Source organism: Cheilinus undulatus, linkage group 5 (genome assembly GCF_018320785.1).
Source record: "Cheilinus undulatus linkage group 5, ASM1832078v1, whole genome shotgun sequence".
In the NCBI taxonomy this organism is placed as follows: Eukaryota; Metazoa; Chordata; class Actinopteri; order Labriformes; family Labridae; genus Cheilinus; species Cheilinus undulatus.
This window is the reverse complement of record NC_054869.1, coordinates 25,201,728-25,220,537: the sequence shown is the minus strand read 5'-3', so window position 1 is coordinate 25,220,537 and position 18,810 is coordinate 25,201,728. Positions and strand designations below refer to the sequence as shown.

The following is an 18,810-nucleotide window of genomic DNA, read 5'->3' as shown; positions in this document are numbered from 1 at the left end:
ATGTGACAGTCAAACTCTCAGTTATTTCTTAAGCTCCTTTTTATTCTTTGTCCAGGAAAAATGCAAATTTGCAGGTCTGGCTGGTACATGGTACTCATCATATCAATAAGGAGGACTCATTCATTCACAGCGAACAAGTACTCACTTCCCTCTTAAACAGGCAGAAACCTAGAGCAGATCCAGTCTCCTTGGTGAAGTGTGGTCATGGAGTGAGCCGAGTGACACAAAGACAGACTGTAACACAGTCAGAGGGGGATACAAAACTACCACAAATTACAAATACCTATCAAAGTGCCAATAAAGAGGGTATAACATTACTTTTCATCTTTTACTTTTATATGAGTAGGTAGGTTGCATTAATACATCATACTATAAGTGTCATAATGAAATTGAAGACTTCTCAGCTCAGGGAGTTCAACTAGCAGACACCACAGCTGAAGAAAAGCTTCAATATTCCATGGACTTCTAAAAATAACTGAACATTAACTTGTGTTGATGACAGTGGAGTGTACAATATTGACACCTTATGTGCTAGCAGGCATGTTGGTGCTTGCTTAGTACATGACCTGTTGTTCAGAACAAGGACGGCACAGGCTGTACAGCACAAAAGGCATATAGGTATCGACTTAAATCAAAGCTTTAACTCCCTTATCATGTTTGACATGCTCTGTGAATGGTTTCAGTGATTATCTACACAACAATACTGGTTTATTGAAACATAATGACTAGAAAATGTGTGCCATGAGAAACTTTAAAAGAACACAACACAGACAGTTGATGCATAATGATAGTTAATGAGCAGAAAAATAAGAGGATATGAACCCAGCATTTGTCCTCTTCATGAACCAGTCATTTGTTACTATTTCAGTCAGTGTATTGTTTTCTTTCCATGTTCTTGTGAGTTATGATAACAAGCCTAAATGTTTTCACACAAGCAGTCAGTTGACCTAACATAACATGGTTCCTCTCTCACTAACCTCCCAGCAGCAGAAATCTGACTGTTTGCGATACAATCAAGATGAGCTTTGATTTTTTTTGGGGGGGAGGGGGTCATTATTTTCTGGCAGTACATTATTGTCAAACATGCTTTGATGCATGCTCTCTACACTGTCACTTTTATTGCTGCCCAAAGGCTGTTATTAAAAGAATCTATGTTAAGCACCTCATAACATTAAGTCATCTTGATTGATTTCTATTTTGGCAGTCTTTGTTGTGTAGTCACCACTCTTCCCTTTACTCATTTCCTGTCATTGGAAAGATAATGTGATTCACAAAACTATTTTTTGATACTGTGATAACTGGATGTGTGATTCAGCTTATTAGCTCCAACTGTAGCTGTTTGCTTCTTTTAAATCTAAAATAAATCAGGTATCTTTTAGAGATATCATTTCAGTGGTTACTCTGAGAAAAGCTGATATCTTTATCTTTGTGTAACTGCATGACAATGACGTGAGAGTGTAAAATAATCACATCTGGGTAAGAAAGCATTTCATGTTTGTATAACTTTATTTCAATTATGAGAGATTTTATTAAGAGTTTAACAATGATTTACTTTACAAGTGTGGAAATGATTGTGATTGTAAAATATCCTTGGTGATTAGAGATGTCTTTACTGAACTTTAAGGGGTAGTGAGGCTGACAGCAGTCACCACCACCGGTGTCAGGAACTTGACCCAGACACTGATAAAGTGACCTGACTTGAAAGTAGAGAAAAAGGGATGCAGGATGCACAGAGGAGATTGACCCAGGCACCAATGAGATGGCTCAGAGGTGGCAATAAAGGCATGTAGGATGGCATTATGGAGCTGAAGCTGGACACAGATGAGATATAATGGAGGTAGCTGGGGAGGAGGAGGGTTGACTGCCAAGGAGAGAGAACAGATTTTAAAATATGACAGCAGCAGAGTGACTGGATTGAGAGAGGATGGAGCTGAAAGGAACTGGCTCAAAACTTAAGTGAGTAGACACCAGAGCAGGAGACGGAGTGGGACAAGTGAGACACTTGAATGATTGATTATAATTGAATGAAAGGATGAATGGAAATAATACAGTCTTCCTGATGGAACTTATGCTAGGCTTGATGTATCTTACATATCATGATGAATTTAGACCTTTATATGGAGCTATATAAGGGCAACTGTTAAAACAAAAATAGAGGATCTGTTAATTTTCAAGAAAAAAAATGTGTATTATTTTTGGATTTTAAAGTAATTAATTTCCATAATGTCAAGTTGTAAATTTACAAGATTTTTGTGTTTAAAGTCATGAATTTACATAAAAAAATTTAAATATTCTTGAGATATTCAAGGTTTTATTTCTAAGGGGAAAAAATAAGTTTTCAAGTTTAAAAAGTTATACATTCATGAGAACCAAAACTTTATTTTTTTAGGATATAAAGTCAGAAATAGCCTATCTTATGGCCACAAATCAGACCAGATGAAATCTTTTCACCTTGCACCAGCACCACAATTGAGAGCCTAATTTAGTTATACTTTTTATTGCAATGATGACATACTTTTGATGTTAGCCCAGAATCATCATATTATCATTAGTATCTGTACTTTGAAGATACATTGCTATTAACTTGAGCCATTCAGAAGAAAACAAATCACTGACAGAATCAAGGAGATGACCCTGATCCAACCAGTATTTTTATTCATTTCTTATAAATCTACAACTTTAGTATATTGTAGTTTTATGACTAATGAACTCAAATTTTTTTTAGTTTACAAAGTTAACATTTATGGCTTTTAAAACAAGATTTCTTTCCTCATAAATTTACTGCCTTTAAGGGGACATTTTTTGCAAAAATCTCTTTTTCAGGCTTTTTTGACGAAATTATGTGCCCCTGGCCTGTCCACAATCCCCTCAAGTACCAGAATAATTCACCCTCCCCAGCACTGAGACCAGGTCTGGTTGGCTCCCCCCACTTGGAAGAAAGTTCTGCCCTCCTCTCTTGTTCCTCCTCCCATCTGCCAGCTGAGAGGAGGATCAGTAGAGCCACATCCATCAAGCCACATCCATTTCCTGAGAGGGGCGGAGTCAGACAGCTCAGTAACATTCAAAGCCACAGACACAGAAACAGCTCATTCTGAGAAGAGCTGAAAAAGAGGGTATTTAGACATGAAAAGTCCTATATTGAGTGGTTTTTTGTCAGTAACAGGCTTCTCAGGCAAGTTTTGGGGACCTCTGAGACCAATATAAACTTGTCTTAAAAGGGTAAAATATGTCCCCTTTAAACATAAAAAATTTGGAGCTAGGTTTCTCGTGAATTTACAGCGTCATTGCTGAAAAAATTTGATTTGCTTTTCAAGAAAATTAACAGATCCTTTAGATTTTTTTTTGTTTTCAGACCGGTCCTATTATGCTTTCTTTATGTTCAGATTGTGACAACAAGAGAACTGTGCTATATCGTGCTGCCATACTGTCAAACTGAGGCAACATAATAAAATATACATAAAAGAATCGTGATAAATGTTTTTTTGTTTTCATTGTCATGCAGTTACGCACACTCCTTAATGCCATCTTCTTAATGAGGCCACAGACATCCAAGAGCTTTAGTGTTGTTAGGGACATTTTTTAACAGACAATATGCAGATGTTTTCCTACAATTTGTGTTATCACATTGTGTTGTAATAATGAAATACTTGATCAGCTATTCTTAACATCATTGTCATAAAAGAAATATGAAGGTGCATTTTATTCTTGATGTTTCAGAGCAAAATGTGTTCTGTGAGCTTTTCTGGTTTATTTTTATAGTTAATGATAAATCTTAATTTGGTTCTGTTTTTTGTTGAGTGCCCTTCATTTGTTTCGAAAACATAAAAGCAGACCACAAACTGCTGAGGAAGCATTCAAAGTTAAGCTATTAATTTAATTTGTTATTCTTCCGAGGTGTTTCTGAGTCTGGTAATTGATCAGTCTGTGAGATCTGTTTGATGAAGCAGGATGTAGGCTGTTTCACCACTCAGTTAATTTACTTTCAAATACTAGTCTTTTTTAAGTAGAATTGTGATAAAGTATCAAAAGGAAGGATATGGCAGGTTAGAGAAAATAAATGTAAATAAAATGATGACAAGGATAAAGAAAGTGATAATCACCTTCATCCAAAACTAAAGCTGCTTGTCTGTCCCCATGTGAGCAGGTTGGGAATGGAACATGATGGCCAGGGGAACCGCTGCGGGGACGAGACAGCGATGGGAAGTGTCATGGCTCCTCTGGTGCAGGCAGCCTTCCATCGGTACCACTGGTCCATGTGCAGCGGACAGGAGCTCAAGAGATACATTCAGTAAGTTCTTAGCAGAGTGGGTGGACTGTTTCTGTTGCAGTCTTTTAAAAGAGTTGGATGATGTTCTGTTGTTGATCATATTATCTTTACAGCTATCTTGTTATGGCAAAGTTGGAAAACTACAAGAGATTTGGCTGCAGCTAAGGCTATGCAAATTGGGTTATAATGTCTCAAACCCATAGGCAAGTCAAAGCATCAAAGGTCACAGACATCAATGATGAACACAGAGCTTTCTTTCAGAAAGCAGAGGACTCTCTCAGACTCTCTCTGTCAGACTCTCTCTCTTAGAATACTCGTCCGGCTGAATGAGGCCACTTAAATCAGCAAATTACTCATGTAAATGCAGAAAAGGTTTAGAAAAGATGCACCTGATTGAAAATCTCGATTAATGGCAGGCTCAGTTTTAAGTCTCAAGTAAGGATTTGCCAAAAAAGAAAACTTTTTTTTTTGCATACTGCATGGGATGAAACTTTAGGTTTTTTTTTTGCATATTGTGTTATACAAATTATAGTGCATTTCATTTGTACAGATCTAATTCCAAATTAGACAATTTGTTAGAGGCCCAGCACACACATTCATGGTGTGTCCTCACTTCACAGAGAGTATGTTTTCCCTCAGCTGAATCAATTCCTGACCTGTAAAGCCCACTAGAGCATGAGCACCAAACTATTGATGACGTATTAAAGATGACAACAGCACTGTGCAATCAATCGCAATATAGCATCCCTTTCTGAAAGCAGCCCCAGGCTATACAGGTGGTTCTAATCATTACATAGCCTGGGGAGTATAACCGAAGGATGAAGGTGTGCTGAGCAGAGCTGCTGCAACTGCTGCTGTCTTCATTTTCGTATAAAGTCCTTTTACACTTTTAAAAGCCAACTGATCTTTACTACTACAACAAATATGAATGCAAAACTACTGTTGCACAATACCAGAAAGCTTTTAGCACCATTTTGTGAAAGTGGTTGTTTGAGCAAGTAAGCAATTAAGAGCTTCATAACATCAAAACACTCCATTGTGTGGTGTTCGGCTGCTCATTTAGTACTGAAACTATATAGTATATCTGTCTGCTGTAAATCTGATATATGAGTTGGCATTGATAAAGCATACACATAAATATGTATTATCTATCATCACTGTTTGTAATCATTCTGTTTTTTATGCATAATCTGTCAGTGTTACAAATCCCAGTGCACATCTTCACTTAATGTTCGAACAATCTGCCTCTTGCATATCAAACAATCAGATACATAGCAGTTTTTATTTCAGTACATTTGCTGTGCTAATACCTCCTTTCTACAAGTGTTACAGGGTTTTCTAATATGTAAAATTGTGTCCAAATACCTGTTTATGATGGCATTTATGATAGTTGTTGTCCAACTTGTTTTCCCTTCAAGTGTAGTATGTCAATTTGTTTGACTGTAAAGTGAGATGAATCACAGGAAGATATTACCACCAGTCTGAGATCATTGATCATACAGCTCTCCACAGCAGCTTTCAAAACTAAAGAAACACATATCGAAAATGTATGGGCTTTTCATTTTTTATTATTTTATCTGTCAGAAAAATCCACACCATCAATTGATGTGACATTTTACTCCCCATCTCCCCTAATCCTAGTCCTGTCAGTCTCCACAGAGAAACACACGCTCTCTTTTACACATACACTTAAGCTACAGAGATGTGCTGAGCTCCATCCAAACTATAAATACCATACTTGTGTTATGGACAATCTTTCCCATATTATATAATATGATATAATGATTATGTTTTACAAGCTAGTAGAAAGTTCTGATATTTTTCAGTTTGATGGTTTTTTTTTTAGTTTATTTTGTTTCTTCATTGGCAAATTGCTTCAGAAGGAATACAGTTCAAATGTATAGATGTACAAAAATAGATTAATGAAGAAGGCAGGGGGTGAGCATCCCTGTGCAGAGAAAAGGGTTGCAGTGTGATGGGGGGTGGGGATGATTGAAGAGAAGCATCATGATCAGATTGCAGCAGTAAGAGTATGAACTATCATACAGAAATAAGTGAAAGAACAGTTAACCTTATGCATTAAGTCCAACTGTAATTACAAACCCTGTTATTAATTTCACTTTATTTTTCTAATTGATTGATAGCACTACTTAGGATCTCTATCTGCATTATTGTCCGAAATATTATATTAATATTTTAATATAAATAGCTTTCTTTTGATTTTCCATAAGGGGGAGACTCCTGTTTCTCAGTTGCTGTTTAATATACAATACAACACAATATAATACAATAACTTTATTTATCCCCGCAGGGAAATTCAATTGTCTGGGGTCTCTCTCATCTGTTTACAGTAGAATTATAAAGAGTAATTGCTGATGGAATGAAAGATTTTCCAAATCTTTGTGTTTATAAAATATATTATAATATAATATCAGAAACATAATAAGTTTATGGTATCAATGTATAGTTGTAAGGCAAGGCAAGTTAATTTATAGAGCACCCTTTATATACAGAGCAATTTCAAGTGCTTTACTGAATTCAAACTCAGGATGACTCATCCCCAGATGGCTCTTAGTCTTTATACAAACACACATGCACTGTTAAAATGCATGAAGATGCTTTTGGATTTGAAGTGGTGTTAAAATGTAGTTTGAGTCATGATTAGATGAGAAATAAACCTCATGCAAGCAGTGATATTCATCACAGGGCTATCAACTGATTTCACAGCATTCCTGCACTGTTGTTAATTTTGTGATTTTCAGTTGAATGAAAGTCGAGATGCACCAATTGCGAAATTTAGGGCTGATGTCAGTTTCCATCCATCCATCATGTACACCACTTAACCATGGTCACATGGGGCTTGAGCCTATCCCAGCTGTCATTGGGCGAGATACGGGGTACACCCTGACTGACATACAGAGAAAAAAAAAAAACCCAGTCATACCAACTCTTAAACCTACAGCCAATTTAGAGTCACCACTTAACCTAACAAGCATGTCTTTGGTGGTGCTAGAAAGCCAGAGTACCTGGAGAGAACCCATGCATGCTTGGGGAGAACATGCAATCTCTGCACAGAAAGGCCCAGGCCAGGAAGGGAAGCAGGAACCTTCCCTCTGTGAGGCAACCCCTGTGACACTTTGCAGACCCCAGTACCAATAAGGATGTTTAAATAACAGTAAAAATTTTTTTTTAATTGCTTCTTCAGCTTAAGACTCCCACTATGCCAGCATGAAGGGCGTGGCTATCTGTGGTTGAAACTTCCTCACCAGCACCATTGAGAGAGAGAGTTCTGTCATCTCAGTCACATGATCAGGACAGTTTTTATTGACAGCATAGCAGACCATGAAGACCTCAAATTGTTCCAAACAACGGGCCATAGAGAAATGTTATTCAGGTAGTTCTCTACTCAGGAAAGAACTTAGAAATCAAAAATACAGCTGATGCATAAACTGTCAGCACATTATAACCCATTTATTGATTGTTTTAGAGCATTTTAACAAATTTATACATTACCATTTTTATAGAATTATGCTGATTAATTAATTTTTGGGGAAAACTAAAAAACGTGAACACTAAATGGTAAAGCCAGGGCTTTTGAAAACATTAACTTTATAACAATAATTACACTTGATACCTGTATTACTATAGCATTTTATTAGATGTAATGATATATTTGAGAATGTTTTAGTATAATTTCACTTCATTAAATTGTAGAATTAAGTTAATACGCAGCTGGCTAACATAAACAACTGATGCAGCTGCTATGGTAAGTTAGTTTGAAAATGGCTACTATAGTAATCGACTTAAAGCAAGCAACTTTTATTACTGTCATATCACAGTCTGTTTAGCAATATATTGAGACAGTTTAAGCATAATTTTATAGCAAAAAATGTAGATCTAATGCAATAAAAAGCATTACCAGTAACCACTAAGCCTGGTTTTAGCTGACATTAGATGTATTGCATAAACATGAAACAAAAAAAAGACTGAAAACATGTTTATGGGTATGAAAATATATTTATTTTTGAACCACCACTGTGGTGTGCATATTATTGATGGTCACATGGGGATATCCAAATGTGCAATATAGGCCATGATGTTGGTGTTCACAGCAATGTATCTGTAATTGACAATCCATATTTTTTTTATCCTTATCTTGCAATGCAGTGGTGTTTTAATGTATGGGTCAATCTGAGTATGAAGCCTATACAATCATCTAATTTAGTGATTGAATAGTTGCCAAAATAGCTAAAGAATAGCAGTAGACGAATATCTGGTAGTACTAATATTTGGTTCATATCTTCTGGTGACTTTATCTGAAAGATGACAAACACAGGGTAATGTTTGAGATGATTAACCAAACCCTTATATCAGGATACGATACAGTGAAAGCTAGCCAAAGCAGTACATTGATGACTAGTGATCACCTTCCTAGCCTCAGTATCAGGTCATTTTTAACATTATATTGTTTTATTCAATATTACCGACATCTAGCTTGTCAATTTATTATACTTCAAACAGCTTGTACATTACAGATCATACCCAAAATTGCTGTTATTAAAGTGACTTTCATAGCAATGAATTGATTCAAATTGTCCACTCTGAACTGTTGTGAGCTCCATGAAACATGTGACCATACCACACTTCTGTATACTTTTAGACCCTCCATGGACACTACTCTTATAATCTCTACAGCTCTGTTCTCCACCGTTGCACCACAATCAGGAGAGAGGTTATGCAATATATTTTATCCCTCTCTTCCAATATGGTCACTTTTTTTAGAGACAGTCTATAGCAATTTTGTCATCATTGTAAGCAGGCTTTAAATTAGGGCCGCCAAAAATTTCCTCAGAAGAGGAAAAAATGTGATTTAAAAAATGTGTGCTAATTTATCCCCGTCTGATGTTTTCACACAACTGTCCAAAGGAGCTTTGTTAATTTGATGTGCCCGTGAGCCAACATTTTTATTTGAGCATAATTTTTGTTTTTTATTTATCAAAAAAAAGTCGATATAGTCTGACGTTGATTTGTCAGTTGGCAATGTGCCATCTGTCTGCCTGCCTCTAACAAGATGTGCAATCTTTTCATTTGATATAAATGCTGCTGTTTCAAAGGCTTGTAAAAAGTTCCAGTGCCATTCAGAAGCACATTGTCTCAAATTGTCTCATTACTGTTATTAATACATCTCTCTCTAATGCAGTTCCTCTCATATTATTAATGCAATCAATTGTGATTTGTTAACTACAAAGCCTGTAGTTAATTAGACCAATTGTTGTATTACATTAAAAGCAGTACCTTTGATACTGATTTTTCTTTCCTCTCGTGGCAGAACATATGACTGCCTTTTGGATGACCCCTTCAAACATGATTGGCCGCAGCTTCCTGAACTCCCAGGCATCAACTACTCCATGGACGAGCAGTGTCGCTTTGATTTTGGAGTAGGATATAAAATCTGCACATCAGTGAGTACAGTCTTCAAGCTTTGCTTCACTTGCTAGGTGTTACCTGCACAGTATGCGCTATACCCCACCAAAAATACACCACTCAGAGAAAATGAGGAGAGAAAAGTTGAAAAAGAGAGAAAAATCAAAGAGAATTAATTCTATCTAAAAGTGCAGAGAAAAAGTTGTCATCCAACTTGATGCTTGGGCTGAGTTCCACAGAGTTTTTTTTGGAAGAATGAGATGATGAAAGCAGACCTCCCTAAAAATGCCTCTTCAAGCTGCAGACTCAAACGTGCAGAATGACGTGTTGGACTAGTTCAGCATCTCTAAGAGACATCTGCTTACTTCACAGCACTCACATCTGATCTATGGGTTGTTTTCTGCAGATGCCAGGGTAATAAATATTCTGTGTTTTATGCAACTAATCTAAGACTTGTCTTTCACACTTTTATCTAGGGAATGAGTAAAGCTGCTTATTAGGTGGCTGATCAAACAGAAATAATTGTTCTGTTATACTGCTGAAGAAGGCTTAAATGTGAGGTTGGGTTTAAAAAATCGCTGTGATACATATTAATAATAGGAAATAGAATCTTCCTGCTCTTTAAACTTTAAGAACAGTGGGGATGGGTCATCTCAAGTGACTTTTTCTGTCTTTCCTAGTCTAGTTTAATTTGAAAAAAAATAAAACCTTCATTTTCTTTTTTTTAATGTGACAAAGTCACATTTTACAGCTCTCAGCTTTTATGTTTTATAAACTGTTAAAGCTTCAGATACGCTCACTTCATGACGCCTTCACAGAAATAACTTCAGTGTTTAACCAACAGACATCATGTTAATTTACCAAGGCTTCTTTTATCTAATCTGTGATAAATACTGATGGACTTGACTGTGTTTTGGTATTTTTCTTTACAAAACCAGCCACGTCAATCGGACATCACAGAAATAAATGCTACAGCTAATACATAATAGGTTATCATTAGATGCCTTTTACCCATAGATATTATTTCATCATATGGATGATTTGCTGAAATTTAAGGCCTTCAGCCTTCTTTAAGGTAAGAAGAAGGGGAATGGAGTGGAGTTTATATTATATTAATCACTTCCTGAATGCTTGTGGTAGCTACATACTTTAATAGCCCAGTTTACTCTTTTAGCTTTATGAATGTACTGCTATGGCTCTAAACATATTTCATCAGCCAGTGATCTGTCCTGATCACACTGAACATCATCAAGCTGTAGTTATTTAAAAAGATGGTCATTTCAATCAATCAATCAATCAATCAATCAATCAATCAGTCTTTGTTTGTATAGCACCATAACCAAGGTTTTTGCAAGACACTTAACAAAGAGCAGGTCTAGACCGTAATCTCTGTTGTGGCCTTTTTATAATAAAGACCATTGTTAATCACCATGAGAACAGCACTAGTAGTATTTAGCCCTGTTACAGTGGTGACATAAACCTTCTCTAACTATAGGGCAGGACTGTCAAGCAGACCAGACTCATGCGACAGCTCTCTACTGAAGCTGCGCTGGGGTTAGGAAGGGCTTAAAGGAGGGGCAGGGGTGGAGAAAAGCAAGAAGAGGAGAGGGACAAGAGAAACAACAAAAGACCAAAGGAAAGACAAATTTATGGTAGTTTTGACCATAACCTTACCTCCCATTTTGTAGGAAATTGCTATAACTTTATTGATAATGCTGTTTGCTGCTTATTCCCTACTGATTTTTGTCACCATCATCCATTCTGCCACCTGGCAGCTGGAACAGTTGAGACTCACGTCACTGTGGCATCATAGGCTGCATAACCTCTGTAGTGTTGGATCAATACCTTACAAAGATGTCAGCTTTTCCCTATAAATGCCCTTTTCACTGATGGTGCTGCATCTATGCTAAGGAGCCTTGCCTGACTAATGAACATGATGTTTAATTGTAGCATGTTTACTCTGGGCTCATCCTCTGTTGAGGTGAAGGACAGTGAATGGATTCGCATCATGTTTTAAATTAATTCACCTCTTAGGGGAAAATATGGTTTATGGATTGATTAGATTTGTCCTTATGAAAGCATCAGTAAGTTGCTTTGAATTGTGTATGAAGAATAATAAGGAAAGCAGTACAAGGTTACACCAGTAAGTTTAAACACAATGCAAGTTCTAAGGTATGACGGAGTTCACACACTACTTACTTTGGGTATGATTACACCAGCTGAGATAGATGAAGTAGGTTTAGGAATGAGGAGGAAGCAACACTTTCTGCCGTTGTTTGGTGTCTGAAGTGCATTCTCCTTGATAGATTACATCACTCTAAAATGCATAATGACTTTGTTTTGTTCTCCCCTTTCCCCCTTTGAGTGGAGATAATTTTATACATGAAGCTACAAGGTAATGTTATATTATCATTAGGGTTGTCCCGATCAGCATTTTCGGCCTCCGATCCCGATCCAATTTTTAAAAATTTGAATATCTACCGATGCTGAGTCCCAATCCAATACTCATATTTACCTAGATTAGAGTTTAAATTGTTTTTGTTTGCAAAAATAACTGAAGTAAACTGACTAAATATATCAAAATTATTCTATTTAACTCAGTACAGCCAACATTGTTGTAAAAAACATAAAATCACATTTCTGCTCAGAATGGTGTAAAAGCTCTGTTTCGCTTTAATTATTTGTCAAAAAAATATTTTCACTTAGTGCAGTATCTGAATTGAATCAGACAATCAAAAATCCACTTAAAACTGGTCAAAACAGCTGACACACCTGAGCAGCCAAAAAAGTGAACTCAAATAACCTCAGTTCTTCTTAGACGTGGTGACAGCAGTGTCAATAGTCACAATAACAAATTGATCCAATAAATGAATTTGAAATATAATAATTCTACTTAGAAGTGGTAATTAACTTGACTATTTGTCACAACAAAAACTGAGCTAAAAAAATAAATTTAAAAACATCCCAACTCCACATTAAAGTGGTGTAAACAGTTTAACTTGAATAGGATCAAAAACATATAAATCATACAGATTCAAAACAACAATCCCTATTAAAATGTAGCAGGTTAATCTGAGACATGAACCAAAACATTAACACTCCAATAAAACCCAAATATCAAATACAAGGCACTCTTATTTTCACAGTGCGATTTCTAAAGTGCACCTGGAGCTGCTACACCACTTTTTCCTCCTTCAATCTGATGTCTTTACCCACTGTTACTTTAAAATGAAGTGTAGCTTACTGTTTAGGAAAACCAGCATGGCCTGCTTTACTTTCTCTGCTGTGTGAGACCCACGAAACCGGCGTGCATGAAATACTGCACACTTTAACTCAAAGGTGGAGGACTGTGTAGTGAGTCTCAGCAGTGACATGGGGCAAACATCAGAGCTCTAAATGTCTGTAAGGAAGCTAAGGGAAGTGACGTTGCGTTTAAAATTCTCTAGTATGCTGTCACATACTTTGTTGTACAGCTCCGGTAAGGCAGTGTCAGTAATGTAATGTTGAGACGGGATTGCATAGCGTGGGACCAAAAGCTCAAGAAGACGACAAAAACCCAAATTCTCCACCCCGGAGACGGGATGGTTGTCCAAAGTGATGAATTCGACCACTTTTTCTGTTATCTTTTTTGCCTTATCACTCCCTCTTTAAGTCCAGAGGTTGTTGTGTCGGTGTAGTTGCCAGTCAACGTGTTCCGCTGCATATTTAGCTTGGAGATGACAGATCAAATTTGTAGAGTTAGACGCAGCTCTGCTGCTACCACCTTGTGAAACGGCCATGTTACAAATGCTGCAATTAGCCACTGGACTGTTTTCACTCTCACGGTTAAAGTTTTTCCACACCACTGACATTTTAAACACAGGAATGCTAATGTTGCTACTGCTACTGGTGTGTTTATCAAATTGCCGATCTCCGATCAATTAAAAGTGCTTATGGCTCCAAGTGACTCCAATCTGATGCATATGATCGGGATCGGGACAACCCTGATAATCATTCATTTTAGTTGAAGATTTTTACCTCTCAGTATCACCGTTGTTATTTTGCACTGTTTTTTTTTTGTTTGTTTGTTTGTTTTTTTGGCCACATTTGACTTTTTTTTGTTTGTTTGTTTGTTTTTTTTTTGCTGTTTTTTGTGAATATAGGGTTAACTTCGGCCATTAGGCTTTTCAAAGACAATAAGGCCCTTGTGGCAGCACTGTAATAAACACTACACTATAACAAATGCCTATCACTGATTGGTCACATGATGGTAAAACACCATTTCAGTCATGATTGTTTTGCAGCTTTGCTACAGTCAAACAAAAACACAACTTAAGTTACCAGCTAACTTGTTTAGATTTAGGGTTTATTGTTCCATTTATGCACAAATTCAAGACAGAAATTGCTTATAGCTGATGCAACAGGCCACAGAAGATTATCCGTAATAAGAAATATTTGCAATGTGTGGCTAAATTTAACCTAAATAATTTACTGCCATTGTTTACCAGCAAACTAAACCACCATGCTTGTGAACAAACAATCAGGCACAGTGTACTGCTCCGCTGAAAAAAACTTAATATTGCACACTGAAAAACACCTTGCATATTAAATGTAATGCTTATAAAAGCATGTAATTTAACAACAGGTAACATTTGAAATACCATCACAAACTTACCATAGAACGTGACAACCTCTTTCCTGGCAATGTTTCACATGTGTACATGGAAGTCTCAGCTCCCTGTTTTTCATCATCTAAATACATTTAGGTCTGAGATATGGCAGTGGCAGGCAGGCTGGAAATATCAGCCAATGGAGGGTGGAATATTGAGTGTCAGCAACAGCCTCAGATTATTATTTCTGCAGATTTCTGCAGGCTGGTGAGATAACAGTTTAATAATGATGATATTCACTGTGTACTCTGATACAGCAGATGCTGAATTTGCTCTCTAAAATGTGTCTTAAAAAAATATTGTGTATTGAAGGTTTTTTACCCCAGTTTTACCCAGTGAATGAATAAGTCATGGGAGTTATTTCCACTACTGGTAATGGTTCTGAAATTAGATGGGTAAATTAGTCTATATTTCAGTAACATAGGTTGCATCTGCAAAAATCAGTGGAAAATATTGACATATCTGTTTCAGATGAAAATACATCTTGGTGCTTCACATATACCATATCTATACTGTATAAAGACAAAGCTGATTTTACTATTATTTTTGTAACAAAAACTTTGACAATTCATAGTTTTTGTTAACATTTGTGCTGTATTTCCTGTCTTATTTTGGCAAATGTGTAACTTTTCTGTTTTGCTTTTACATACACATTTAGGACACTGGTTGGTGTTTACAGTTTTTTCAACAATTACACACATTTGACTTTGGCACCATTTTTCTTCATGTGACCATCTCTAGCATTTCCAAAAACTGGTTGAAACCTTCATTCAGGCTGTAGCTAAAACCCACAATCTCCCTGAGAGTGGTGAAAATAATAAGAGCTGATAGTGAACACATATAAAAATAGCATTTAACTGAGGTGCCAATGGAGGAAATTAAACTGCTGACAGCAGTCTGTGGTTTATCAGTGTCTCTGCAGAACTTAGAGTTTGTGCATCGAGCTGGAGTAAGCCAATTAATTGGCAGAGATAACACATACACATTTATGATGCGTATATAATTGTGTAATGTACAAAATATAGGACTATGAAATGACTTTTTTGTCAGCCTTAACTCTAAGCCTACAGTATGATCAGATAGAGAAATAGAAACGCTGGCAAAAAAAGTGCACTGCATGTAAATTTTGGGTGATAAGAGATGCATAATGTCTTGATAGTACATACAGTATAGTTAAATGTAATTTATTTACAGTTCAACAAGTATCATAAATCATTCCAATCATTCAGTTTGTGGAGATCCCAGTATCACAGCATTGATCTCTTCTCTATTATGGAATAAATAAGTAAAACCGCTGGCGGTCACTCAGTTCAATTGGTTTCTTTTTCATATTTACAAATTTCCTGATTTAACACATCATGGACAATGTACTACTGCTGTTACCTCTGTGCTAAGGAGCTCCATCTTTTTAATATTTACAAGTGTTCTTTTCAGGAATGAATTGCAGATACACCAGTGCAACCCAGTGTCACTGCAGTTCCTGAAGTCATTGTGAGAATCTCATATTTAGCATGACATACATGGACATGAATAACCCATTTATTACTCTGCAAATTTATTGAAGTTACAGTCAACTCTAATTTTACTGATTTTAATAATTAATGGAACATGATTTAACTTTCTCTCTTTTAGATTCAGATTCCATTTGAACTTAAACCACACATATTTTTTAAACTCTAATTGATCTTCATGCTGAGTCATTCATATTAACACAGTGCCTCTGTTAAAACACCTTAACTTCGTGAAGTTATGGAAAGATTAAAGCTTGGACAGCAGTGGTTCTCAGCTTTGTATTCTGTTTTAGAATGGGAAACAAACAGCAGATCTTGGGTGAAAAACAAAAGGAGTCCCTATGGGATGGATGCACCAGAAGTTTATTCAGTTACACCTGTTGTGAGACTGACCTGTAGCATCAGGCCCACATTGATATTAAAAATACAAACCTTCCTTTTTTGTTTGTCTTTGGAGCTTGTTGACCTTACTTGGCAAACAACACCACAGTTTATTTTTTGCATATGTTGGGCAAATCAGGGCAGAAAGTTAGGTTTGAGGGAGTCTTTGTTTTTGTTGTTAGACCTTTTGACCTTTAAAGGTAAGCATTTTGTTAAAAGGAGGCTTTAACTTAAGTATGCATTTATCTGAATTCTTAAATGTTTAAAACCAAACCAGACTGCTTTTATAAGTTGTTTTTCTGCTGTAGCCAAACAGAATATCAGCTTTGCTCACATCTGAGAGCACCAGGATGTCAAGCAACTGTTGAAAAATATTTTCACTCTCATATACAGTCCATCAAAAAAGAATTACAAAAAAATGTTTGCTGTCTAGTGTCAGTCTTTCAGTTTTGAGGTCAGCCTGTGGACATAGCCTTAAGTGACTGACAGATTTCAGCTGTTTGAGCTGCTTCCTAGAATCCTCTGTTTGAACCCCATGAAAATAAAACAGAGAGCTGGAGCTTCAGCCTGAGTCATGGACTGATGGATTAGTCTGACTGATTTATTTTGGTGTCCTGACTCGAAAGGGTTTTTGTTTATTTGTAATTTAAGCTGTCTGATCCATTTGTTTTGTTTGCTTCTGCTAACACAGAACCGCTTGACTGAGCAAACAAAATAGGAGAATTAACATCTTTAAGGTTCAAACATTTTGATAGTCAAATGTTTTAGTCACTTTATGAAGTCCTAATGAATGAAGTGGAAAGAGGTGGGTTTATTATAAGATAAACTGTACAATCAATTGCAGTCCGTCTTAATTCTGCTATTTCAACTTACAACAGTATTTGAGTGGGTAAGCATGAGTTTAAACGTTTTTGTCAGCTAATCTTTTTTACTGGGTTTCTAAGAAAAGAAAACTAATTAGGAAAACATAACAAAAATACAGTGGTCGCCAAAAATCAAACGTTCACAAGTCAATAAAGTATTAGTGTTCACTCTTCCATATGATGCCTGCCCTATATTGTGGTACAGAGAGAGCTGTAAAGTGTGGTGGCTCCACCTCTGACTTCTTCCTAGTAAATTCAGGGGTGAGGCAGGGCTGTGTCAGCCCCTACACTCTTCAGTACGTGTATTGACTGGATAATAAGGCGGGTAACATGGGAAGCGAACTGTTGAGTATTATTTGGCGATATCCATATCACTGATCTGGACTGATGATGCTGTGATCCTTGTGGAGACTGTAGGTGTTCTTAAAGGGGCTCTTAATTTGCTGAATGAGGAGACTGAAGGGTTGGCAGACCTGCCAACCTTGGCAAAATATTTTGAGGACCATTTGTGTTGTGTGGCTTTTTTCACAGATTTTTGCAACTCCTTTGCTTCACACACAGTAATTCTCATATTCACTGGCTGGAAATTGGTTGATAAAAAATCGGAGAGAAGAAAATTTCATTGACTGGAATGTGTGGGTGTGAATATGTATATAGTGCTTAACAAATTTATTAGACCACCCTAACCCTAACCAAAGTACGGTTTATGCCACAGCTGCCCTAAATTAACAGCATTGTAATTACCAAAAATCATTTTTTATGTTTCTGCAATGGTTAATACACCAATATGTAGAAGCTCTTTAACCCAAATTATATTTTTAATGCTAAAATGTAATTATTATTGTTATCCATGAATTTTCAAATTGACTGATTTACAAAAAAACTGAAAAAATGATAAAGAACATTAATATTTCTTGATTAATATGTCAAATTATAGATATTTACTTGCGTTCCTGAACAGAAAAATGAGTTTTAGTGGTTGAATGTTATGCTTGATTAATTTCTGACTTCTCAGAGAAGCCCAGTGAGTCGGCTGAAATTTGGGTGATTTCAGTTTGAAATTCCTCATTCCTGTTCAAAATGGTAAAACATGGAGAGCTCACTGAAAATGAAAGAGTCTGCATTAAAGCACTTCATGATGCTGGATGGACTTTGAGACAAATATAAAAGGTGGTTTAATAAATTTGTTAAGCACTGTATATATGCACACACACACACATATACATATATCAGGGCTGTATGTTTACTTTTTTGCCCATAGCACTGGTGCTACAGAGGTTGACTATCTTTTAGCACAGAATAAAAACTGGTAATATAGAAAATGTGTTACATCTCTAAAACCAACATGTAACCAAAATATATGCTTAGTAAGTGAAAGTAGTTAAAAAACAAAACAGCCTAAATTTCAGCTCTGAGTTAATGTCTAACAAAGCAAACAGCCAACCATTGTTAAGAATTTTGGGATGCAGCAGAGAAGAGAGACGCTGATGGTTCATCTCCACATTCAGACACAAAATGAGCAAACTGCTAAAAGCTGACTAACTTCATAGAAGTGTTGGTGCTTGGAGATTGATTGGAGCAGTATGATTTGGAAATCAGACCTTGAGACAGCTCTGACAGAGGGGCTAATGAGCTCCATTCATGCTGCTACTTACTGCTTTAATCCTTTTATCATTCATTTTTTTAACTTTAGGCAGGACCAACAGACAACTGAA

General features: G+C 36.4%; 1 protein-coding gene across 2 annotated transcripts in view; it reads left to right on the top strand.

The window, feature by feature from the left end:
- The window catches only part of adamts3 (ADAM metallopeptidase with thrombospondin type 1 motif, 3), a 239,396-nt gene that overhangs the window by 159,125 nt on the left and 61,461 nt on the right, over window positions 1-18,810 (top strand). For both annotated transcript variants that reach the window (XM_041788544.1, XM_041788543.1), the window contains exons 9-10: window positions 4,145-4,288; window positions 9,597-9,729. In XM_041788544.1, coding sequence (XP_041644478.1) covers window positions 4,145-4,288; window positions 9,597-9,729 — 277 coding nt within the window. The remainder of the gene's footprint in view (window positions 1-4,144; window positions 4,289-9,596; window positions 9,730-18,810) is intronic.